The sequence below is a fragment of the Mytilus edulis genome, chromosome 13, assembly GCF_963676685.1.
Source record: "Mytilus edulis chromosome 13, xbMytEdul2.2, whole genome shotgun sequence".
NCBI lineage: Eukaryota > Metazoa > Mollusca > Bivalvia > Mytilida > Mytilidae > Mytilus > Mytilus edulis.
The window spans coordinates 30,913,558-30,939,058 of record NC_092356.1 but is presented as its reverse complement, the minus strand read 5'-3'; the positions used below and the strand labels follow the sequence as shown (position 1 = coordinate 30,939,058).

The 25,501-nt window shown below is 30.7% G+C and overlaps 1 protein-coding gene across 8 annotated transcripts in view; it reads right to left on the bottom strand.

Moving 5' to 3' along the window:
- Positions 1 to 25,501, bottom strand: part of LOC139500849 (zinc finger protein rotund-like) — a 143,713-nt gene that overhangs the window by 13,089 nt on the left and 105,123 nt on the right. For 4 of the 8 annotated variants that reach the window (XM_071289733.1, XM_071289732.1, XM_071289731.1 and 1 more), the window contains one exon: positions 3,545 to 3,756. In XM_071289733.1, coding sequence (XP_071145834.1) covers positions 3,545 to 3,756 — 212 coding nt within the window. Of the gene's footprint in view, positions 1 to 3,544; positions 3,757 to 18,762; positions 19,317 to 19,575; positions 19,722 to 20,151; positions 20,267 to 20,362; positions 20,632 to 25,501 lie in introns of those variants that run through there. The other 4 variants (XM_071289737.1, XM_071289738.1, XM_071289735.1 and 1 more) reach the window with 4 other exon arrangements.

Sequence of the window (25,501 nt, the reverse complement as noted above, 5' to 3'; positions counted from 1 at the left end):
GGGCAGAAACTCTATCTACCACAAGACGTACTAGTAATGGAGCAGAAGCATTCCACGGGAATTATTATGAACTGTTTTACTATTTCATCCTTCAATGTTTGTCTTTTTGGACAATGAAGTGAAGTTACAAGCTACTACATACATTAAATTAGGAAGTACCCATGCAGCAGCAGTAAGAAGAAAGTATGTTTCAGAAAAGGAAACATTTGCCGTGTAAACTGCCGTTTCCAAGTCCGAATAAAGGAGGAGGGAAGTCATTTTTCTTCTAATTGGCGCAATCGTATGATTTATTTTTGGCGCAAATGATACCATGTAATTTTAAAACAGGTGGCGCAAACGTAGCATTGGAGGAAAAAAGTTGTGGCACAAAAGGACGCATTTTTGGCGCAAACGGATCTCTCCCGGTAATTATCACTTATGTCTTAAGTGCAGCTCAGTGTGAAGGTATACAATTTTTTTCTGTGGCAAATAGGACTTTAAAGGTTGTTTTTTTAAAAGCATAATGCACGTGACTGAGTATGCAGTTCAAGATTACTTTTAGACTGTGCCCACTGTGGACAATTAGCACTTATATATTTCCTGCAGCCCAGAGGGGAGATATTACATTATTTTCTGTGCCAATTAGCACTTTAAAGGGTTGTTTTTTAAATGAGAAAAAAACAAGATTTGTTTTGATATTGAAGGTTGTCACAAAATTCATTTGACTGAGTATGCAGTTCAAGATTTTTTATAGACTGTGTCCACTGTAGGTAATTATCACTTATGTTTTAAGTGCAGCCTAGTGAAAGGTATTTCATTTTTTTTCTGAGTCAATTAACACTTTAACAGTTTGGTTTTTTTTAAATGAGAAAAAAACAAGTTTTTCGTTGATATTGTGCCAAATAGTACTTGAAAGGTTGTTGTTTTTTTAAAAACATATAGATTGCCACAAAATTCATATGACTGAGTATGGGGTTCAAGATTATTTATAGACTATGTCAACTGTGGGTAATTATCACTTCGATATTATCTGCAGGCCTATGGAAGAATTTGCATTATTTTTTTGTGCCAATTAGCACTTTAACGGATTGTTGATGTCACACTTGATGTCACACAAAAAAGTGTGACAGAGTATGCAGTTCAAGATTTATTGCACCTCAGTGGAAATGTACTTGAAAGGTTGTTGTTTTTTAAAAACATATATATAGATTGTGACAAAATTTCATGTGACTGAATATGCAGTACATGAATACTTAAAAACTGTGCCCACTGTGGGTAATTATCTCTTGTGTATTTTTTGCATCCAAGTGGGACGGCATACAATTATTTTCTGTGCCAATTAGCACTTGTTTTTTAAATGAGATAAAGAAAAAAAAATGATGTTATAGGTTGTCAAAAAATTTCAGATGTACTTTAAAATCTTCCTTACAAACACACAACAACAAGACTTGATTTTGGTTTGATGCGAATAGAATAAAAGTAAAGGCCTGTGTCCATGGCACACAGATGACGCCCCCACAGCATTTTCATTTATAGTACATGTTCATTATCATTTCACAACACATTGTTTTTTCTCAGTTCAATTTCAATTAAGAAAGTATGAAGACTTGTGTCATCTCTAAATGTAATGAACACAAAACAATGAAAACAATTGCCCCTTGAAAAGAGCAAATTGTATAATGAAAAGCAACATATATTGGTCTTTTCATTCCAATGCAAAATTGTATATGGTCTCAATCCCATGTCAAAAGATTCTTTAACAGCTAAACAACATTTGTTTTAATTTAAAAAAAAAATCAAATCATTGCATGAACAATAAAGGATTGTGATTCAATCAGACAATTTAGTTTAAGTCTACTTTAAATTTAACATTTTTGTTGTATGTTGAAGAAAAGAAGTATTTCCTAAGAGCACTTATTCATTCTGAATTTTGCTAAAAATAGACCTTTCCCATTTCTGAAAACTATGGATATTCTATCCGATTTAGCAACAAATTTGAAAATGTTAATTGAAAAATAAATCTTTCTATTTTGAACATAAATTCATAGAATGCAAATGCAAGTATTATCATAAATCCTTCATAAAACCCACAATCTTTTTGTTCTCTCCCTTATGTATAAATGTATAAATTCTCCTAAAGCGGAATTTCCCATGATTTGAGAATTCTCATTAATATAAAAACACAAGTCACTAATTTGAGTGATCATAGGGAGCATTGCATAACGTAATGATGTTACATAATATTGGATTTGTCAATCAATAGCACGTACCACTATGTACCATGACAGTACATCTGTATCCATAGAAAACTTGAAGTACATGTATTGCCTGATTGTAGCCAAATTTTAAATCAAATGTGGTGAAACTTTATAAATGCTAGTGCATAATTATTATCTGTCTTTCATAGAACTTATAAAATATAATATATAAAAAAAGATTGAAACTATTACAAAATATTGAAGAGTACAAAAGTCCTCCATACAATGAACATATATTATCTGCAGACAGCCTGGCAATAACTCTTACATAGTTTTTTGTACTTTTCACAAATATCTTACAAGAAATGATGATATGAGATTGTTTACAATGCAATTTTTCGTATAATTTCTATTTCCAAGGGACGTAACTCCTTTGAAACTAGTTGATCAGTACTGATTATTGAACTCAACTTTTGACATAAAATTCATAAAAGTCTTGCAATTATAGCAACATCAAAGACCCTATGCATGAGGCTCTGCATGGGGAAATCTTAGATTCTGTATTCTTTTATATTTTGGAACATATTTTTATTTTGTCCCTTATTCTCTATTCTTTATATTTATCCCCAAATATTCTCTATTATTTAATCATTCAGCCTATTTTTCTGTTATTTGTCATTTTCTGTTGTCCCATTATTCTCCTTTTTGAAAAACCCTTCCAGAACCTTTTTCATTTCTTTTAAAAGCATTATTCTTTGATATTTAACATTTGTTTGATCAGGTTAAACACAATTCTGTTATCCTTTCTTACAAAATCAAAATGCTTAGTTTTATCGGTAGGAAAAACAGGATGCCTAGGGTAATACTTTGACCTTCAAAGAGAGTCTGAAACAGACAGAAGAGCCGGTAAACCTGAGAACACAGAAAAATCTCTTATATCAAAAAAGCTTGAAAACATAAAAAAAAAATCTGATTCCATTAAATAAATATAATTTTTGTATTCCATAACCAAATATTATAGGACTTTCCTACCACAAATGAGTTTTTTGGAAGGGAGATAACTTTCATCCAAAGAATTCAGCTTGTTATAAATTACTGATACAGTGCACCTTGACTACTATCAGTTAATATAAGTAAAAGATGGAGTGCATGTTGTCTATTTTCAACCTTGTATAAATGAGAGATTGAGTGAAAATTAAAAATGTTTTCTAGAATTTAAAATGAATTTCATAAAATATGTGTACCGTAATTGGCCGTGTATAGTACCCAGTTATGTAGATTACATAACCCCAAAAATTGTTAAAAAAAAAGTAGTAAAAAAAACATGAAAAACTATTTCATTTATGTTACCATGACATTATAATTACCTGGTCGCACATTTTACACTGATAAGTTTTGCCAGGTTTATGGTTGATATTATTGGGTTTAACTGGCTGTGGTACAACTAATGGGGTATTAGTTGGTGTAGATGGACTGCTTAGACTGCCAGAGTTGCTACGGAAACTGCCTGTGCTACCAGTACTCCCATGACGTAAAACTCCTGGTGGCTCATGATTTGTCATTTCGGAATTGATGTTTCCTATAAAAAGAAAGCAAGTAAAATATTAAATGAAAATCTGAACTTTTTAATTAAATCTAAGTTTCCTGTAAAAACTGGTTAACAATCAAAATACACTGATCTAATAAATATGTTGTGTCCTCAATTATGTTCCTTAAAGTTATATTATTTTGTTCATAAAACTTTATTTACTTCGAAATATATAGAGAACTATTCTAACAGTACTCAACAAAAATGTCAGTTATTTTAAAATGTAGGCATCAAAATTCAGTTAGAAAAACAAAATGTTACAGGAATTCTGTAAGAACAAATCATTCTTTCAAGAGTACTGTATGGACTATTCATTCTTTCAGGAATACTCTGAGAACTGTGCATTCTTACATGAATACTGTGAGAACAATTCATTCCAAGATGAATTCTGTGAGGTCTATTTGGTACTTACAGGAATAATGTGAGAACTATTCATTCTTACAGGAATAATGTGAGAACTATTCATTCTTACAGGAATAATGTGAGAACAATTCATTCTTACAGGAATAATGTGAGAACTATTCATTCTTACAGGAATTGATTATTCTGTAAAATCAAACTATTCTTTTAAGAATACTGTGTGGCCTATTCATTCTTATAGGAATACCATGAGGCATATTCATCCATACTGGAATACTGAAAGAACTGTTCATTCTCACAGGAATACTGTGAGAACTATATATTCTTACAGGAATAATGTGAGAACTGTGAGAACTATGCATTCTTACAGGAATAATGTGAGAACTGTGAGAACTATATATTCTTACAGGAATAATGTGAGAACTGTGAGAACTATATATTCTTACAGGAATAATGTGAGAACTGTGAGAACTATATATTCTTACAGGAATAATGTGAGAACTGTGAGAACTATATATTCTTACAGGAATAATGTGAGAACTGTGAGAACTATATATTCTTACAGGAATAATGTGAGAACTGTGAGAACTATGCATTCTAACAGGAATACTGTAAGAACTGTAAGAACTATGCATTCTTACAGGGATACTGTGAGAACTGTAAGAACTATGCATTCTTACAGGAATACTGTGAGAACAATTCATTCCCACAGGAATACTAGACTACACATGTATATAATAAATTTCAAACTTGTAATAAATTAAACCTTTGAAGGAATCAATATTCAAGATTTAAAACAAACATATTCTTTAAATGCATGTGCATTTGTTAAATAAGAAAAGCAGAAAATCAATAATTTTTAGACAGATGTTACAATTCATTTACATGTCTGTCATGAATAAAAACATCATATTGTGATAAGTAATAAAAAAAATCATTTTTCATGTTTTTGCTGCACATAATACTTGTATTAAAATAAAAAATAACTTAAAATCGTACATTTGTGATTAAGTATACACTATTTATAAGCCTTTCTGTTGTACTTTATGGAAACAAAATCCATTTAAAACATACAAATTGAGTAATAAATGCATATTACATGATTTTAATAATTTCATTTTAACAAATTTGTTTTATCTTTTACTTTGTTTCAAAACTTTGATAAAATTGTAAAATGACCCCAAATTAATATTAAAATCTAATTAAATTTTGAGGTAAATGACCCAGAATATTTCTATTTTTATCTAAACATTTGTATAGAGTGTCTGTGCAAGTCGTAATATTGATTGTTTTCCATTGAACCTAGTCAGGATTAATAAGACAGTTAAACTAGCTTGTACCCAGGCAGGACTAAGTCAGTCACCAAGCTGATGCCTGGTTAAAACTTCTAGTTAGGCAAACTAGCTTGAACCTAAGCAGGACTGAGATAGTCAACCTAGCTTAATTGCACTAGGTTAAGACAAATAGTAAGACAGTCAACATAACTTGTATCTTGTAAAGACTAATCAATATCAAGACAGTCAATCAGGCTTGTACCTAGTCAAGAATTAAGACTCAGACAGTTAAGCTAGCTGTTACATAGGCAAGACTAAAACACAGCCAGTCAAGCTAACTTGTACCTAGGACAGAATTAAGACTTTGACTGTCAAGCTAGTATTTTCATATGCAGGCATTGAGACAGTCAAGCTAGCTTGTACCTAGGCAGGACTAAGACTCAGACTGTCTAGCTAGCTTGTACCTAGGTAGGACTAAGACTCCGACTGTCTAGCTAGCTTGTACCTAGGCAGGACTCATACAGTCAAGAAAGCTTGTACCTAGACAGGACAAAGGCAGTCAACCAAGCTTGTACCTAGAAAGGACTATAAAAGTTAATCAAGTTTGTACCTAGATAAGAGGGTCAATCTCCAATGATTCTAATGAGAGCAGTTTGAATATATTTCATCACAAAACTTAAGTCATTTTATTTGGTCACTAATTTTTTTTCTTAATATCTAACCCGAATAATTCAGTCGTTATATTCCGCTGATCTACGAAGGCTACATGAACGCCTGAACTCTTCCTCAAACAAGACCGTCAACCGGAAAATTTAAACCGCTATGCAATATGGGAATTTTGATTTAAATTGGCAGCTAAAGAAGGAGGAGTTCCGGATGTTAATTGATGTTAAATGATGTAAACTGATGTTAATTGATGTTAATTGGTGTTAATTAATTATTATCAGATTTGTGTTAATTGAACACACGTGTTTGGTAAGACAATTACAAGACAGTTGCGCAGACTCATTATCCTCATCCATGCAGATTGGCTCTCTCTCACAGAGAGCAGGCGACGCGGCCAATGATCATAAGGAGTTCAAGCCCTTTTGTGGGAGAAAATCGGACATGGAAAGGGCTTGAATTATTCGAGTTACTTAATATCTTGAAGTTCATTTAAAAATTAGAAGATGTGGTTTGGTAACCAATGAGACAGCTATCCACTATTGTGACCAAAGACGCAGATAAGTAAGAAAAAAAAACATAGGTCACTGTATTCTTGATGCATAACAAAGACTATCAACTACTTATGAATGTGTTAGATATATAAAAAGGTCTACAAAGAATCAATATGTAAATGCACTTAGCAAAAAAGTACTTTAAAAAATATATCATTACACACAATCACCTTGTCTTGATATCTGGCATACAACACTATTGATTTTCACACCTTGGTTAATAAATGTTTTTTTTTCTTCATTTATTATTCCACTAAAAAATTATTAAAAACATATGTAATAGTTAACACTTTTAAGTTTGAAATTATATATATTATAACATATACAAGGCAATAAAATATTTATTATTTTGATATTTCTCTTTGTTTGTATTCTTTTATTGCTGTTTTCAAGTTTCACTGTGAACTGGTGTTCTCTTTATTATCAAATTACAGTAAAACCTACATTTGAAATTATTTAAGGTAGTTTGGAGGTAACAACAAAAAATTACAGAATGTGTTTATACTGTGCCTCAATGCAGTTTATACAATGCTATTTTCAACAATATAGTTAAAAGCAAAGTCTTTGGTGCGGAGAACAGATTTGCTTAACTCCATATGCATCCATTCAATCTTGTATTCCAAGTTGTGACCTTGACCTTAAAACTAAGAAATCTTTTCTCCATACACAAGAGTTTGACCATAAATAGGGAAGATTGAATGCAAGGTTAAAGCCCTATCCTGCCTTAACAGATGTCAGGTTGACTTGGTCATATTCCTTAACCCATTAACCCCCAATGACGCCTATAGGCGTCATGGCAACAACCATTCTTTGATGGCCCGTATGACCCTCCATACCTTTTTTGAACTGCCCCACCTGAACTGTCATGAAAGCAGGGACTTCAACCAAGCAGTTCATGGTCCATAAACTCTTCTCAGACGTCTGTTTATGAAAATATGGCACGTTGAAAGCCGTTTAAGAGTTCAAAATCGGAAAAACTTGAAAAGTAGCCAAAATCAGGTGGGGGTGGGCATCTTTTGATGGCCACTACTTAATTGGTAGTCATTGTAGGTATAAACTATTATCGTAAATGCATGCATAGGTGGTATAGGAACACAAAGAGCTATAATATGGCCAATGGGAATCTAGTCTGTAAAATCTAGGTCACCGTTTTGTCAAAAATCCGTAAAAACGGACATTTAGGCAAACCTGACTTGACGATAATAATTCGCCAGCAAGACACTTAAGTCCCATATACTCCCAGTTAGCATGCATGGACTGCTGTAACTATAGGGTAATACTTGAATGACAAAGAAACACAGTCTGGTTAATGTTCACCTCTCAAGGTCGTTTTAAAATCGGAAAATAGACGGAAAATGACCATTTTTTAGTGGGGGTGGGTTCAAACCCACGAGAAAATCTTTCACCTCCCACCCCATCCCCCACCCATGCCATCCGCCCCCAAATTGCAATACATAGTTTAATAGATGAGCAGCAGTTACAGCATCAAGAGTCTGCTAATTTGCATATGATTGCAAATTTTCGAAAATGCCTGATTTTCCAGAAATCTCTTAGGGGCGAATGAGTTAACCTTAAGCCTTTACCTTTAAATTATATTCAATCATAATAAAATATAAAAAAATCCAAATTATTTAAAAAAAAAAAATCAGTATTCTTAATTTGTCATCATGAGTATCTTTCTATGATAATTAAAAATTTGCACTGCCATGAAAAAAAAAAATATACAACATTGAAATTTGATTAACACTCACACATTAATTCAATACCTTATTAGTTAATGACCTTGAGATGGAGAAAGGTGTTTTGACACCCAAGTTTAATAAATGATTTTTTAAAACCACTTATTTATTATGCATCCCATAAAAAAATCCCAGAATTTTAAAACAAGTTGTCATTTCTCCAAATTTGGAAACAGCGGAAATCCCCCTCATCTGCAGTAAAACTAATAACATGGAGGAAAAAAAAGAACTAGACTTTTTAAAATAAAACATAAAAATTTCTAAATCTTGCTAATTGTTCAACTTCTTACGAACTTTTCCTTGATCGCTTACGATTGTTTGACAAGTGCTTTGTATTAATACTAAATTTTATTGCAGTTTTATTTTTACTGCCAATAATCTCCTGCATAATTTGACAGTTTCCCATAAAATTATTACACATATTATTGACACTTTCCAAAAATATTACAAAATATTTCCTCCAATTATAAGACATATTATATTGCTCCCAAAACACAACTCAAAACTTACAATATGGTACAATCATATTTCAAGACAAAACTGTTCTCGTAATATTACTCTTTATAGGATTAAACAATTGTTAAGTTAAACACAAGGGCACAGTTTATGCAGAACTACCGTGAACGATTATTCAAAAACCTGGATAAATTATATCACAGAAACCAAAATGGTTATACATTGTAATTCAAATAGATATAAGAAGATGTGGTATGAGTGCCAATGAGACAACTCTCCATCCATGTCATAATTTGTAAAAGATTGTTAAAAAGCACCACCTTTCTTTTTATGTTTCACCTACCATATGTTTTATATCTACAAGGGAGAGGAGATAATTATAAGTTATCTACGTTCATATCAATATCTACAGATATGGAACATTGATAACAAATTTATCCCCAGTCCAAATCTGACAATATGTTGGCGAAAATGTGGCCTAAAAGTGTATTGAAAGCACTATTTTTTCATTATTTAATTAGATTCTATTATATTCAGATAGAATTTGTCCTTGGGTGCGTTTTACTGGGCAAAATATGCTTTGTCATCAAAATAATGTCATCTAGTGCTGCTTTATGCAGTAAGGCAAAAACAGTTAAAATGGAATAATTTCTTGAAAACTCAGAAATTTAGGAATTTGACACAGTTTGAACAAAAAATCAAGTTTACCTTCCAATCAAAGGAAAAATCTAAAGACAAAAACTGAGGATTTGAAACTCTTCATTATTCACATTCTCAATGAGGACAGTTCTGATAATAAAGTTTTCAAGAAATTATTCCATTTTAACTGTTTTTGCCTTACTGCATAAAGCAGCACTAGATGACATTATTTTCATGACAAAGCATATTTTGCCCAGTAAAACGCACCCAAGGACAAATTCTATCTGAATATGACAAAATCTTCTATCTGAATATGACAGAATCTAATTGTCCTATTTTTACATCAGTTTAAATTTGTTTCAACCTATTTCATTGCATAATTATTAATATTTTTTTTTTAACAAAATGATCAAAGTCAATGATGTTATTTTTTCTGATATAAAATGTTTTGTGGTTCAATACATTTATTATTATTTATTATTATTCTAATGGTTGTGAATATCTTTCTATCTGTACTATGGTTGATAATTATTATTTGCCATCAAGTTTTTATTAGAATGCAGTTTGTGCTGGCTTTGTTTTAATGAAAATTGTTAAATAATTAAATAGATCTAATTTAACAATTCTGTTTTTTATTTTCATACTTTCGGATCTTAAACCTTGATTTTATTGCAGCAAATGGACCATTTCATTTGACTAGTTTTGAATTTTACCATCTTAAGTTTTCTGTCATTCTCCAAACAAAAGTACAACCACAAAATATTATCAATCCTAATAGTATAACCATGATTCCGTTATAAATAAATGCAAGACCTTTATGTTTTAAAGTCCAGCCTGCAAAGCTAGGGTCAGGAGCAAGTATTTTTCTGCAGTTGCTGCTTATTTGAATGTTTAATAATAAGTCATTGCTTTTGATTATAGATCAAGAAAAGTTTTGTATGCAGCATATGTGATATAGCATGAAACTTTATCAATAAATACAAATTCATAATTCTTGTCAAAAGTATAGTTTGACCTTGATTCCATGGATGAATGATCACAATTTAGGTGGGGGTGTCTGACTGTCTGTCATATTTGTTTTTTTTTTGTTTTTATGTCTTGTCATATATCAGGCTGTCTGTTTGCTAATCAAAATTGTTTTATATTTTGTCATGTCAGAGCTTTTATATATAGCTGACTATACCATATGGGTTTTGCTTATTGTTGAAGGTACATAAACATCATTTGTAATCTGTTGGATAGTTGTCTCATTGGTAATATACCACACCTCCTTGGTTTTTTTTTTATAAATATCATGCTTAAGGGAGCAACCATTTAACTTCAAGGGTAATTTTTGTAAAATAAAATTGGATTCAGAATTATTTTTTGGTCATCTGCTGGAACATAATATTTTTCTTCTTCATTAAATTAAGGATCAGAATATTTTTTTTTAGGAAAAAAACATAACCCCTTCCTGAATTTTAATGGTTGTACCCTTAAATAAAGAGTTTGTTATTAAATTTATGTCTTTAAATCAGGTCTAACTTACAATATTTTTTTTGCATGTTGACACTATAAAAAATCAAAGAGCAGATTGCTCTAAGGGATACGATTGCCGTTGTTTCATTGACACATGTATACATGTAGCTGGATAATATTATTTTTAAAACTAATTCAACTGCACATTTAAAATATAGTTACAAAATAACCAATCACGGATAAAAGTGTATGAACAATGTAATCAGGCCTATGTTTTATTTTTGTACTATCAATTCCAAGTTTACTTTCCACAGCAGTCACTGAGACTCATACTGAGAGAAGGTATTTCACTTCATATCTTATCACCTATTTTCCTACGTTAATTCTAGGAGGAAGCCCATTTCTTACTCTTTAAATATTTAATTTCCTTTCGGTCAGTGATCATGACTCCTTTCCATACACATTTATCTGTTTAAAATGCGATTGTTTTTAACATAATACTATATTCACAGAACGAGCTAATACTCGACGTGTTGTTTTGATTCAGAATTCACGGAAGTTACTTCCGGAAGGGAGACAACTCAAAACAATAATATAAAAGACTCCATTTCGCCTGAAGGGGTGTTCTACGATGAGGACTACATTTATTTTAATTTAAATGATGCATATGATTTAAAATTATGCAACAACAATAACCTTCAATAGCAGACATACATAGAAAAGATCCCATGAGTTATAAATTAATTAATTGAGTGGAGAATCCAGAGCAACCATTCAATCTAAAACCCCTTGAAGTCAAGAAAACTATACGCATGCGCATAATTTCCAAAACAAACCCTGGAGCAAGAACGTATATTAAATGTTTATTAAACGACCTAGATGGTTCTCTATTTCTTTATGGAAGTACAATCTCAAATATCAGTTTCATAACGGTAACATATAAGAAAAACTCCACTTCAGTTCTTAAATGACAGAAATAGATTTATCGGAATTCAGAGAACTCTCGCATTTTATCAAAACTGGGAATTCCCTCTGACGTGTTTCTAAATTTATAAAAATACTAAATATAAATACTGCTTAATTCTGATTTTCTGTGTTGTTTAAAACACGCATATAAGTCAAGGGAATTATCAAACATGAAGATTATGAAAAGAACATTATAGGAAAGTTGTTTAAGTTCAATCCCTTTGTTTGTTTTTACCTTTTAAAGCAAGACAATCATAAGAATCTGAGATGTTCCTTAATGTTTAGAATAAAACGTGAGGGCAATGCTCTGAGCCACTGGTATAAGTCTACAGATTCCTTGAAAGCAATCGTATCCCAAAAATCCATTTATTAACCTTATCGGAAAACCTTTTAATTACCCTTTTCATAAAAAAATTTCAATTAATATTTCAAGCTTGAAAGTGATATTTCCTTCCAACTTTGATGTTCCTTCAATTGTTTTTATAAATTCTCTTAATTTTTAATGCTTTTTGACAGTTGGAATTTCCCAATAGTTATTCCTATTTTGTTTCAAAATCCCAATCCTTAGAAATCGCTTAATTTATCTCTTTTGCATCTCATAATGGGGACAAATTGCAAAATATGTAACAGTGACAAATCAAAAATGCAATAAAATGCAGCTTATGGTTCACAAACGATACACATAATTCTTTTCCCAGAGGAAATAAAATCGTGATGCCATGAAAAAAATTGAGTGGCAAATCTACCTTTTTTGTTCTTTTGTTAAATTTGTAATTTAAAAACTAAAGAAATATTGGTTGAGAATATAAAATTCAAAAACATTTCAACATCCTATGTAATAATTAAACATAATGAATAGATAAACAAAAATGTAAGTGAAATATAAAAAGTATAAATACCATTTATAAAGAGTTATATTAACTATAATTATTTTTCAAATTTTTTGGATATAAAAAATTGTATCTTACATGAGATTGCTGCTGTCAGAGCAAAAGTGTAAAGTTGACTAAAAAGTAAGTCCATTTATACCCTGTGACTTTTGTACTATTATTTGTCTGTTTGTCTTTTATTTTTCAGCCATGGCATTGTCAGTTTATTTTAGATTTATGAGTTTGACTGTCCCTCTGGTATCTTTCGTCCCTCTTTTAGAAGTTAAATATGAAATTAAATATGTTTTTAAGCTTTTTTTTAATCTTTTATCTTCAAAAAAATTGTCAAAGTGTCATAAAATTTCATAAAGGTTATATATATAACAAAATCATGTACAAAAAATTAATCCTTTATATTGTAATTAAGTAAATGTCAAATTAAAAAAAAAATAAGAAAGCTTCAGCCAAAGTGATTGATGTCAAAAAAAAACAACCCAAAAACTAAGTCCTATTCTCAATCAGAAAAATATGGGAAATGAAAAAAACAAATATCATAATTTGGCTCTAGATACTGTTTATTTTTTTTTTTACCAAAAAAAGGCTTCATTCCTATTCATGAAAATTTCCATGATGTTTTAATTAATTTATTGATGACTGAAAACCTATTACCTTAGGGTGTTTCTTCGAGTTAATAACACAAAAATAGAACATGTCCCAGTAATATATTGTCAAAATTTTGCCCTTGATACTATCTTATGGTCCTAATAAAGTGCTGTCTATAAAAATTGCATGAAGGTTTGACAAAGTTATTGGTGTCTAAAACTAGAGGCTCTGTCGCTCACCTTGGTCTATGTGCATATTAAACAAAGGACACAGATGGATTGATGACAAAATTGTGTTTTGGTGATGGTGATGTGTTTGTAGATCTTACTTTACTGAACATTCTTGCTACTTACAATTTTCTCTATTCATAATAAACTTGGCCCTTTAGTTACAGAGTAAAATATTTTTTTTAAATTTACAAAAGTTAACCAAATTAATGAAAATTGTTAAAAATTTACTATAAAGGGCAATAACTCCTTAAGGGGTCAACTGACCATTTCGGTCATGTTGACTTATTTGTAAATCTTACTTTGGTAAACATTATTGCCGTTTACAGTTTAATCTCTATTTATAATAATATTCAAGATAGTAACCAAAAACTGCAAAATTTCCTTAAAATTACCAATTCAGCGGCAGCAACCCAACAACTGGTTGTCCAATTTATCTGAAAATTTCAGGGCAGATAGATCTTGCCCTTATTAACAATTTTTCCCATGTCAAATTTGCTCTAAAGGCTTTGGATTCAGAGATATAAGCCAAAATCTACATTTTACCCCTATGTTCTATTTTTAGCCATGGTGGCCATCTTGGTTGGTTGGACAGGTCATCAGACACATTTTTTAAACTAGATACCTCAATGATAATTGTGGCCAAGTTTGGGTAAATTTGGCCCAGTAGTTTCAGGAGAAGATTTTTGTAAAAGTTTACAGACGACGGATGCCAGACGACAGACAACGGACGCCAAGTGATGAGAAAAGCTCACTTGGCCCTTTGGGCCAGGTGAGCTAAAAAGTAAGTTGGTAATCACTAATTGATGCCATAGGTGGTTTAAATACAAAACAGTGTTCTCCTAAGTATTGTCTTAAACATGTTATATATAACTGATAAATTGGACCATAATAGAAGATACTAGTGGCTGAAATCACTTGTATGATTAAAAAAATGTCACATCGATATTTCATTTTACTTCTTTTTACAATAATGTTAGTGAACAAAGTACAGAAATGTCAAGATCTATAATGTAATTAACATGTTATAACTGTCACATTTAACCTTAAAAAGAGGCTTAGCTTGAGAAGCTAAAATTACGTAAATAGTCCCAAAAAAACATCATATTTAGATTTATTTTATTAATCATTTATTAGAAATAAAATTAAAGGGCAGACCTGCCAACTGTCAGTCTTTTTTTTTTATTTTAAAGAAATTTTCCATGAAACTGTTGACCTGACACTGGAAATTCTCATTAATAATAGTTTATTTTGAAAAAAAACTTGAATAAAGCATTTAAAGGAGTTAACAGATGTTTAACATGTATTAAGGCACTAAACTAAGTCATATCTTTCAGTGGAAATTGTATGCTGACCTATAAATGTCATTTTGCTATCTTTTGTTTTTGGGTTGTTGCCAAATTTACATATATCAACCATCACCCGTTATTTCTTTGTATCTTCTCTCCCTTAATATTATGTTTTTTTTCAAATCTTTTCACTGCTTTGTAATATGTATTCCTGTTTTGGTTTTGTGAAAAATTTCCCATCATGCAACATTCTAATGTTACCCATCATGCAACACATCAAAAAAGAATTTACAAATGAAAAATCTATAATAAAGATTATGCCTAATTTGTATGTTTGGGCATGTTTCTGGGATTTCAGAAATCACTCCTAAGATGTGGATGTGATATGATAAAAGTTTAGTTTTTTTTTTATTAAGACAAAAGAGGAAACCCAATCAATTCAAAAGAATGTTTCAAGTTTTCTACTTCAGTGCTATCATTTACACAATATGCTCATTAGTTTTAATGATCTTCCTGAAGAAAATAAAATTAAAGTTTTCAAAACAATAAATTGTGTTTTTATGCATATTTTGTTATGAAAAGCATAAATATTCAATTTACAAGGGATGAAAACAAAACCTGCAAATCTATATCATATAAAGACATAAATTTATAAGCAATGTGAAAAAAAAAATGTTTGAATCTGGATTAATTTTGAATTCTGGAAAAACTGATACTAAAAGTAAGATGAAAAAATATCAGGTTAGCTATGAGCTCAGATGGCTATGGTTAACTTTACATTTACTAATACTTCTTTATGAACTACCAAACCCCTGTTAGCCATGGCTAACCCTATTTAGTTAGTTAAGTTTATATCATACATTTCTTAAATTTTTTTTAAAGTTTTCTAAAATTCAAAATTAATCCAGATTCAAATAGTTCCTTTTTATTTTATAACTTTTAAAAATAGTTTTAAATTCAGATGAAGAATAAAATTTAAAGTTCTCATTTTGATGTTTATCTCAAAACACATTTTTAATATAATCATTTAATTATTAATTTGGCGCAGCAAAGTAAAATAAACGTTTAATTCTTGTTCTGATTGTAGACCAAGTATTGTCATTTTGCATTTTATGTAATAACGGAAGCATTGCATAAGTATGTGAATGTCAGATACTGCTGTTTTCTCCAGACAAATATTTGTATTTCATTTGAAAAAAACTTTTGTATTGTATTATCCAATTAAGGCCTGAGGGAAGTGCCAAGTTTTCTGTTTTTGAACATGCCTTTATGAAAGATGAGCATAATAAATATATAAATACATGATGTAATCACTTTAGGACAACCTCACATTGAGAAAACTGAGAGAACAAGGTTTGAACTTCAAGGGGGTGTTATGGTTTTTTCTTTTTAAAAAAAATCGGATCCCAATTTGATGACAACAAATATTGTGGTCAAGCAAATAACAAAAAACATTATTTTGAATCCAGATTTTCCCCATACCGTATAGCGTTAAATTTTGAAAAAAATAATCTCATAATAGGGTTGCAATCATTTTCCAACTCAGACAAATAACCATACCCTCCCCCTGCTTCCTAAGCATTTTCAGTCAAAGTAATATCAAAGCTTACTTTTTAATATAAATTTCAGAAAAATTAAATTGGTCCAAAATCTTCTAAAGTAAACTCCATTTCTTTTTTCTAATTCAGTGTAAATTTGCTAGTGCTACAAGTTCCTAATAAAGTCAGATTTAAAGAAGGAAGAAAAACCTTCTGAAATTATGGCGTAACAATTTGCTGAAATTATGGCGTAACAATTTGCAACAACTTTTGTTTATCTAACTTCACTTTTTTCCTGTTTTTGTTACACAATAGCACAATACGATATAAATGTTTCTATCAATCATTTGAAGTTAAGTTAAAGCGTTGGTAAGTGGTTGGTTCCTTTATCAATTAAGTGTCACACCAAACCCCCCCCCCCTTTTCATTGCTTATAACATGACTAATAATTTCTTATCTTATGCGCTAAACCTTACTTTTGGAAACCCGCCATGTTACAAAAGTATATCCAAAAAGAGTTTCCGAAGAACAATGTTCAAAGAAAAATTTGGAATTTCAGACATAAACTCAGGTAGAAGACTTGAGCAGAAGTACTAAAAATGTTTGTTTATGCATTAGTATTAAAACAAAAGAGATAATAATAAAAAGATGTTTCTGAATCTTAAAGAATGGTAAATCATCTGCTAACAGGAATTAGACCAACAGAGACATGTTGAACACATAAACATTTTTATGGTTTACTTTTTTAACTTTACTTATTTTGTTTGTCCGAAGTTTTCCAAAGTTTGAACTTCATTAGGAAACTTCCGAACCATTACATTTGAAAGTCAATGATGTATAAGACCAGGCCACAATTAAAAATATTTTGATTTGCCCAAACCCTACCCAAAGGTTGAGACAGTGGGTAGGTAGGTAGGCATTTTCTTTTTTTTTTCAAAGAGAGTAATTGAAGAAACGGGTGTTTAGAAGTCTTCATACCTATCTGATTAAAAAAAAAATTCAAATCAGGACAATAAAAGAATTTGAATAGGCAGCTTAAGTCTGGGTAGGTAGCGTTTGGGCAAACAAACCTATTCTTTTTTTATGGCCCCAACACTCATAAAGAGCTATATGACAAAAAGGGACCAAAGAGAGTATTTTAAAGGATTGTTGTAATTTAGAGAGTTTGCCTCATGGAAATTATATTGTTATTGTTAGAGACAGTGTTTGATTCTAATGTCTTTATTTGGTTTGTGCAGTTGTATTGTTGTGAAGTTTTAAAACTGTTGTGTAGCTTTTTGTACAAAACAAATTGTCAATTTCATGACCAAATAAGGAAAATTAACGCATAGTTAGTTAGTGCTAAATTGTCCATTTGACACTTTGTCTTAAAATTTCTATATTCAGGAAATTTTAATCAGTTGTAATGTTTTAATTTGACTTGTTAAAACTCTTCGTTTAGTGTTAACCAATACATTATAAAGGGGAAAATAAATAAGATTGAATTTACTTACAAAATAAAGCAACCTTTTTAACATTCATTAAGCCATCTTTTAGCCAAGAAAAAAAATAAATCTTTCAATTTTTAAATGCATTCACCTTGATCGCTTTTTTCAAGTTATATTCAAAATTGGAACATTGAAATGAATTGCCATGAGTGTAGGACGAAAACAAAGTTCAGTTTTCCTTAACAACCAAAATCAACAAAAAACAAAAGTAATGACGCAAAAAATTATTTTCGATACAGTTTGAATACGAGAGATTATTCAACGTTCAACGATGAAAACCGCGCAACGATGACACTAACGCAATTAAAGAAAAAAAATTTAAGCCGCCAAAAATGTTCTTGCCACCACAAATTTAATCGCCAGCTATCAATGTAGGACTGCAAATAGAAATAATATTTCACCGCTGAAATCATCAGACTTTCTATTTGCTGTCCTTTCGTAGAAACAAATGTATACACCTTAATGAAGGCCTCTCGTTTGTAATTTAACATCATTCATGAATTCAGTTCGTGTTAATTATGCAATGCGAAACGCCATTTTCGTTCATTAACATTCAAAATTAAACATGGCCGCGAACTACAAATCTTCGCAAACTGTGATACTTATACATACCAGCGCAACAAATACGAATTCGCATTGGTCTCAAAAAACATTTCTATACTACCTCATGTAAGAAATGATTTTTTTTTTTTTTTTTTCAATAACTAAAAAAAAAATTACTCTTCAAATATGCGCCATTTTTGCCACATTTTAATTTTAAAATGGGAACGCAACAGGTCAAGATTTTACGTTTCGCACAGCGCTAATGATGAACATCTACGCGACAAATGCTTTGATACGAAACGAAAGAACAAAAAATATCAACTTTTTCCTACCTCTATCAAAAAAACAGTAGCTGTTCAAATAAAAGTCTCGAAGCATACCACGATACTGCATTATGTCCAGGGATATCGTCACAGTAAAGATCCAGACATGGGCATGCGTAACAACGTCTTAAGTACCAAAAACCGAACTACAATTTAGTATTTTCCAAAAAATGCCTAAATTGGAGTGAGCTTTATGTTTTTCGAAAAAAAGCCGGTTTTGTTACTCATCCTTTTTTGTCGCTATGGAAACAATAACAAAGGCGTTCTTAGTTAACACAACTGTTCTTGTAATTGAAATTACATAAAAACCAAAATGGCGTCCTTGGCCTCCCACAAGAAAAAAACACATTACCACGCTCCATCAAATCAAGAGGTCACAAAATTCTGAAATGTTGCAGCGACAATCACTTCTATCATCTTTAAAAGTTCAATCTATAAAAGCATTCTCGAAACGAATACAAACCAACAGATTCACAAAACTTTCAAGAGGAATAATAAACAAACTGTAACTATTCTGATTACATATTAAAATGTAGGTCATCAGAAAAAGAAGTCCCGCTACATGTAGAACTTGGAAAATGGTCTAATGGCGTCAATTAAAAGAGGCGGTTCAGACAGATAACACGTTATATAATCTGATTCTCTAACAATAATCCTAGAATAACCTTACAGTTTCAGGTTAGACGAACTGGGGTACAACTTATCAAAGTAGGATTTGATTGGAGGCCTTCTATCGATTCGAAGTCTGGCCTTGGTTTCGAGTACAAATTATTTTGCTGTCTGGGAAAATGATTACAAAGCATAGCTGACTGTTTAACATACCTTTAAAATACATCAAAAGGGAAGAGGCCGGACCAACTTTTTTTATCCATGTTGAATGGTGCATGTTTTTAGTTGTTAAATACCATTAACGTTTATAAAAACACCACTGCACATGCGCACATGCATTCTAATCAAGATGAATTCAGCTCTTATTTCTTTTCTAGACTGTGATTAATAAAAGATGAAATTACATGCTTGTTTCTCCTTCTTTTGACTTACGACATGGATAAATGCATATATAAAATGCAATTGCACATTAATGCACTTCAATGACAACCAATATTTTACTATTTCAAACAGCGTCATGCAGTGTCGCACCTTTTATGCAACTTTTAAGTATACCTTACAATAAAAAGAAGTCATTAGTTATATTTTACATTTTAGTATTTATTTTAATAAAATTCGTTTTTGTGTTTTACCTTCTTTTCACATTATGAACAGCTGAATGTTCAACCCTCTTCTTTAAAAAAAATGTGTGGTCTAAGTCCAATTATGATTTCGCATAAATGCCTCTTAAGTAAAAAATTATAACCTATTATGACTTAAAAGGAAAAAAAATTAATAATATGAAATAACATTAAATCCTTATATAATACTGCAAAGTGACATCATTCCGCCCAAATCGCTTTCTAAACTGCACAAAAATCATAGTCTGTTAATAGCCTTTTCTTCAATTCAAGCTTCTCCGTGCACCAGACTTTTAAAGGTTTTTAATACACTTGATTTACATCGGGATACGCCATGTATTTTTACGGGTTAAAAATAAAAAAAACAAAAAATGTCTTACCTCTGTTATATAAAAACTGCATAAAAGGTGGTGACATTTTTTGGTTCCAGTAATTACCCAGCATACTTTGTTGTAAGGTACACATTGATAATAAATATGTATATCAAAAATATAAATGCCCACTATAAATTATGCAAGCACTGTATTCAAAGTTTAAAATATAAAGTAACAGACTTTTAATACATGGTGTTCTTTATACAACACATGTAGCCATCCTCCATTAAAATACATATCATTTATATTTCTATTGATTTGAAATTTATCCATTTAAATTCATTGCTGTCACATAAGCATGATGTGCAATTCAGGAAATGCCGGGGAAAAAAATTGAAACTATTTCATTTGTTGGTTTTTCACAAGATTTATGAAGTTTTAGGGATTAACATACATAAACTTAAAAATTTTAATATCAAAGAAATGTATTCAGTATTTTCATACTACAAAAATATGAATATTCATGAAAGCAACTCATGTTTTGCATTACGTAATGCAAAACAGCTTTTCACCTATTATTCACAAGTTATCAGATATACACATCAATTAATTGAATACTTTTGAAGATTAACTTAGCAAAGTAATGTTTAAAATTCATATTTCAGGGACTAAAATATTAAAATTTTGAATTTTTACGATATAAGGTAAGATATGAAGTTCATTTAAATAAGACTGATTGACTGGTTTTTAACGCCACTTTCAACACTATTGACTATATTGTGGTACTCAGATTCTATTGGTGGGAAGAACCTGAGAGTGTCTAGGGGATAACCAATTGACCTTTGGTAGGACTACCGACTATCTTAGTCAATTAATTGATATTGGATTTGAACGTGGGTTCAAACTCACAATCTCAGTATTGACAGGCTAGGGTTGCAGCAGTTGAAATTTTTAGACCACTCTGCCACCAAGGCCGCTTATCTAATGAGGTAACAATATACCGTTTAGTGAAACCTGTTTCAACAAAATCTAACAATTTTGGAAAACTTGTAGCTTGCATATGTCAAGCTCTATGACTTGTGCAACTTTTCACAATTCTGAAAATAGTATGAACTACAATTTGCATTTAACATTTGTACTGTTTTTAATTTAGGATATCAATTCTTATGATTTGCTGATAAAATAGTGCAATTTATTACACTTCTGAAAATAGTATGAACTACATTTTGCATTTAACATTTGTACTGTTTTTAATTTAGGATATCAATTTTTATGATTAACAGATTTGCTGATAAAATAGTGCAATTTATTACACTTCTGAAAATAGTATGAACTACATTTTGCATTTAACATTTGTACTATTTTTAATTTAGGATATCAATTCTTATGAATTGCTGATAAAATAGTGCAATTTATTACACTTCTGAAAATAGTATGAACTACATTTTGCATTTAACATTTGTACTGTTTTTAATTTAGGATATCAATTTTTATGTTTTGCTGATAAAATAGTGCAATTTATTACACTTCTGAAAATAGTATGAACTACATTTTGCATTTAACATTTGTACTGTTTTTAATTTAGGATATCAATTTTTATGATTAACAGATTTGCTGATAAAATAGTGCAATTTATTACACTTCTGAAAATAGTATGAACTACATTTTGCATTTAACATTTGTACTATTTTTAATTTAGGATATCAATTCTTATATGTTGCTAATAAAATTTATCTAGATTTTGCTAAGAACTCTGAACGTATGCATTCAAAGGCTTGATCTTTAGATATTTTTACAAAGCAAAACGTCAAAATTTTTAAAGAAAAACAGAATGCTTCTTAAAGTCAATAATAATATCGTTATATTCAAATACCTAATTATTGAAAAATGAAAAGAACAAATGTTTTAAATACATTTTTTGTATTTCAATAAACTAGGGAATTGATGTGTTGTAAGCAAAGGAATCAAATATTTTCTTAATTTTTTGGGGGGATACATACCCCAAAATCAAATATATAACTGCCTAAATAACATAATTCAATAAAGGGTACTTTCTAAAGAGTCCTTTTTAAATTAGTAATTAAAAAAAGAAGAAATTGTCCAGTACATAGGAGTATTGAGGTTTAAAAAAAATCAAAATTGAGAATGGAAATTGGAAATGTTTCAAAGAGACAACAACCCGACCAAAGAGCAGAAAAAAGCTGAAAGCCACCAATGGGTCTTCATGCTTCTTCTTCTTTAAAAGTAATGGAAATTTACCTGGCATGGATTACCATGCCTATTTAACCAGAAATGTCAATATATTTAAAATGCTTCAAATCTTATTGAAAAAAACATGTATAAGGAATGCAAAGATGCAAATATTGGGTTTGCTGAATCTTTACCTATCCAAATCATTTGAATAACATCAATTTTAATCTTCTGCCAAATTCAAACATTACACATCGTTCATGCAATTTTTAAATGCCAAATTTCACCAAAATCTCCATTTCTGCCTTATTTGGAGTGCAATTGTCAAATTTCACCCAAATCTTTATTTCTGACTTATTTGGGGTGTAAATGTCAATGTTAAGTCACAAAAGTTTGACTCAAATTATCCAATTCCACTTTCCAACATATTTATTCATCAACTTGAAACACTTTTCATTTTGAAAGTCCGTAGGGGACTAATAATGGACTTGACATCGGACAGGCCACACAAAGCTCTTACCAAAAATATCACTTTTCTTGCAACTTGTCTGTTATTTAAATTACATTTGAATTTTTAATCTATTTTTATAGGTATTGAAATATTGCTCAAGTGCAAATTCTATTTCAAATCTAGATTGCTCCATCTACCCCCCCCCCCCCCCTAATTTTTTTTTTAAATCGAAACAAACAAAATTGTGATGCATCAATGGCTTTGCAGAAATATGACAAAACAACGAGTAACTTACCGTACATACAGGCTGAGTAATTTGGATTATAATATTCATTCCCAGCACTATAATACATTTCATCCATATGAGCATGGTCAAAATCATTTTGGGGAATAAACTGACAACTAGAAAACATTCTGAATATTTTGAAAACTGAGAAAGGACTTGTGCGAACAATTACAGAATAAGTTTGCCGACAAAAATTTTACCCTCATTTATTTATACTGTATTAATGTCAATTCAAACTGCGATTTAACAAGGTGATAATTTTTCTTAAACTCTCTTTGAAAATAAAATAAAATGTTGATATTATTGAAAATTAATAAAGTAATTGAGCAATGCCATGTTTGCCCTCTAAAAATGAAAAAAAATATTTTAGCCAGTATTACATATATTTTCTAAAAATTTAATTATTTATCATAACTTTCAAAAGACAAAAACAAAACTAAGACAAAATATGTAGACGGTGAAAATAAAACTTTAATATCAACAAATAGTGTCTTTTTCTTATAAAAATTTTTGGTTTTAAACCTTTTTTTAATTTAAAATTTAAGAAACAATTAGCATTTATGAAAAAAAAATCTTATTCTGATTTCAAACTCAACAATGAAAACTTCGAAGCAAAATAACCAATCCTTTAAAAATAAATTATGAAAAAAAATCTTATTCTGGTTTCCAGCCTAACAATTTGAACATTGATGCAAAATAACCGATACTTTACAAAGTAACAATCCTAATATACATAAAATAATAATTTTTAAACATATAAGTTCAAAAACAGCAAGAGACTGTGTCAGTAACAGATTTTCTTCAACAGATTGGGTATTGTATAATAAAAAATGACAAGTGTTTTTTTTTTTTTTGTCTTTTCAATGTACTGAATGATCACTAGTAAATGCAAATTTACCTGGTAAAAAATTCAATATATTTCAAATAATAACTTTATTCATTTGTTTTAAGGTGAAACCTTACAATGATAAATGTATTTAACGATTCTTGATTTTTAAAGATTTTCCTAAAATTTTCTAAACCACCTGAACAAAGAGCAGAAAACAGCCCTATGGCCACCAATGGCTATTCCAGACAGTCACAAGACAATCCAGCACATGGATACTGCTTTAGCTGGCCTCTAAACAATAATGTATACTAGTTCAGCAAAAGGAACACTTCAAAAACATACAAATGAACCTAAATTGCAATATTTCCAGTGGCGGATCAATAAATGTTTATAAGAGGGGGCCCGCTGACTGCCTAAGAGGGGACTAGCTTAGGTCAAGCTTCAGTGTTACCCTGTATAATCAACCTAATTCTTTCCAAAAAAAAAGGGGGGCCCAGGCGGACTGCCTCCCCCTTCAAATCCTCCTCTGGTTTCAGTTGTGTGAAAAACCAGTCAGATGCATATACAAATGCTTCAGGTTAAAAATGGGTGTCTTTCTTTTTGGCTCAATCAAATGACTCATAGATGTTATAATAATAATACTGTTCAATAATTGTATCTGATATTTTTGGGGAGTTAAAAATCCATTGACTAATCTATAGTTTAAAACAAGACTTCTTGATTATTTATGGTTTTGCAGTCTGCACTGTTAGCCACTAGTCCGATGCCCCAGACTAGTGAATATTGATTTGAACTTATTTAATTTCCTGACTTATAGATGAAAATGTATTTGGTGCAGGATATATGGTTTTGAAGTTTATCTCCTTAAATCTCATTGTAGGGCAATAGCCAAGAAACAAGATGAAGCTAAAAAACTTCCTTGAGTTGAAAACCCATTCTCAGGTCAATCACTTTACCACAGTAAATTTCGTTTCAATGAATGATCACTAAATACAGTGATTTATCACTCAAAAACATCACAGTGAAATTTATGAAAATAGCAATAATAAATGTTTCTTTAGTTTTCAAATGCATTTTAATTATGTTCACATTTCCTCTAGGTACTGAGTCTGTTTAATATTTGACAAACAAGAATGTGTACATAGTACACAAATGCCCAACTAGTAATATCATTTTCTATGTTAAGTGGACCATGAAATTGGGCATTGACATTAGAGAGATCATCTTAAGATAAAACAAAAAAGGGATCCATCGGGATCCCAATGCAATCCCGGTGAAATTGTCGGGATAAGCCGGGATAAGCATCTGGAGTCAGGATCCCATTCGGGATAAATATCTGAAACTGGGATCCCATTCGGGATACTGTCTGAAGCCTGGATTCCAGTCTAGATGAAACAGGATAAATATCGGACACTGGGATCCCAATCGGGGTAACTGTTTGAAGCTGGG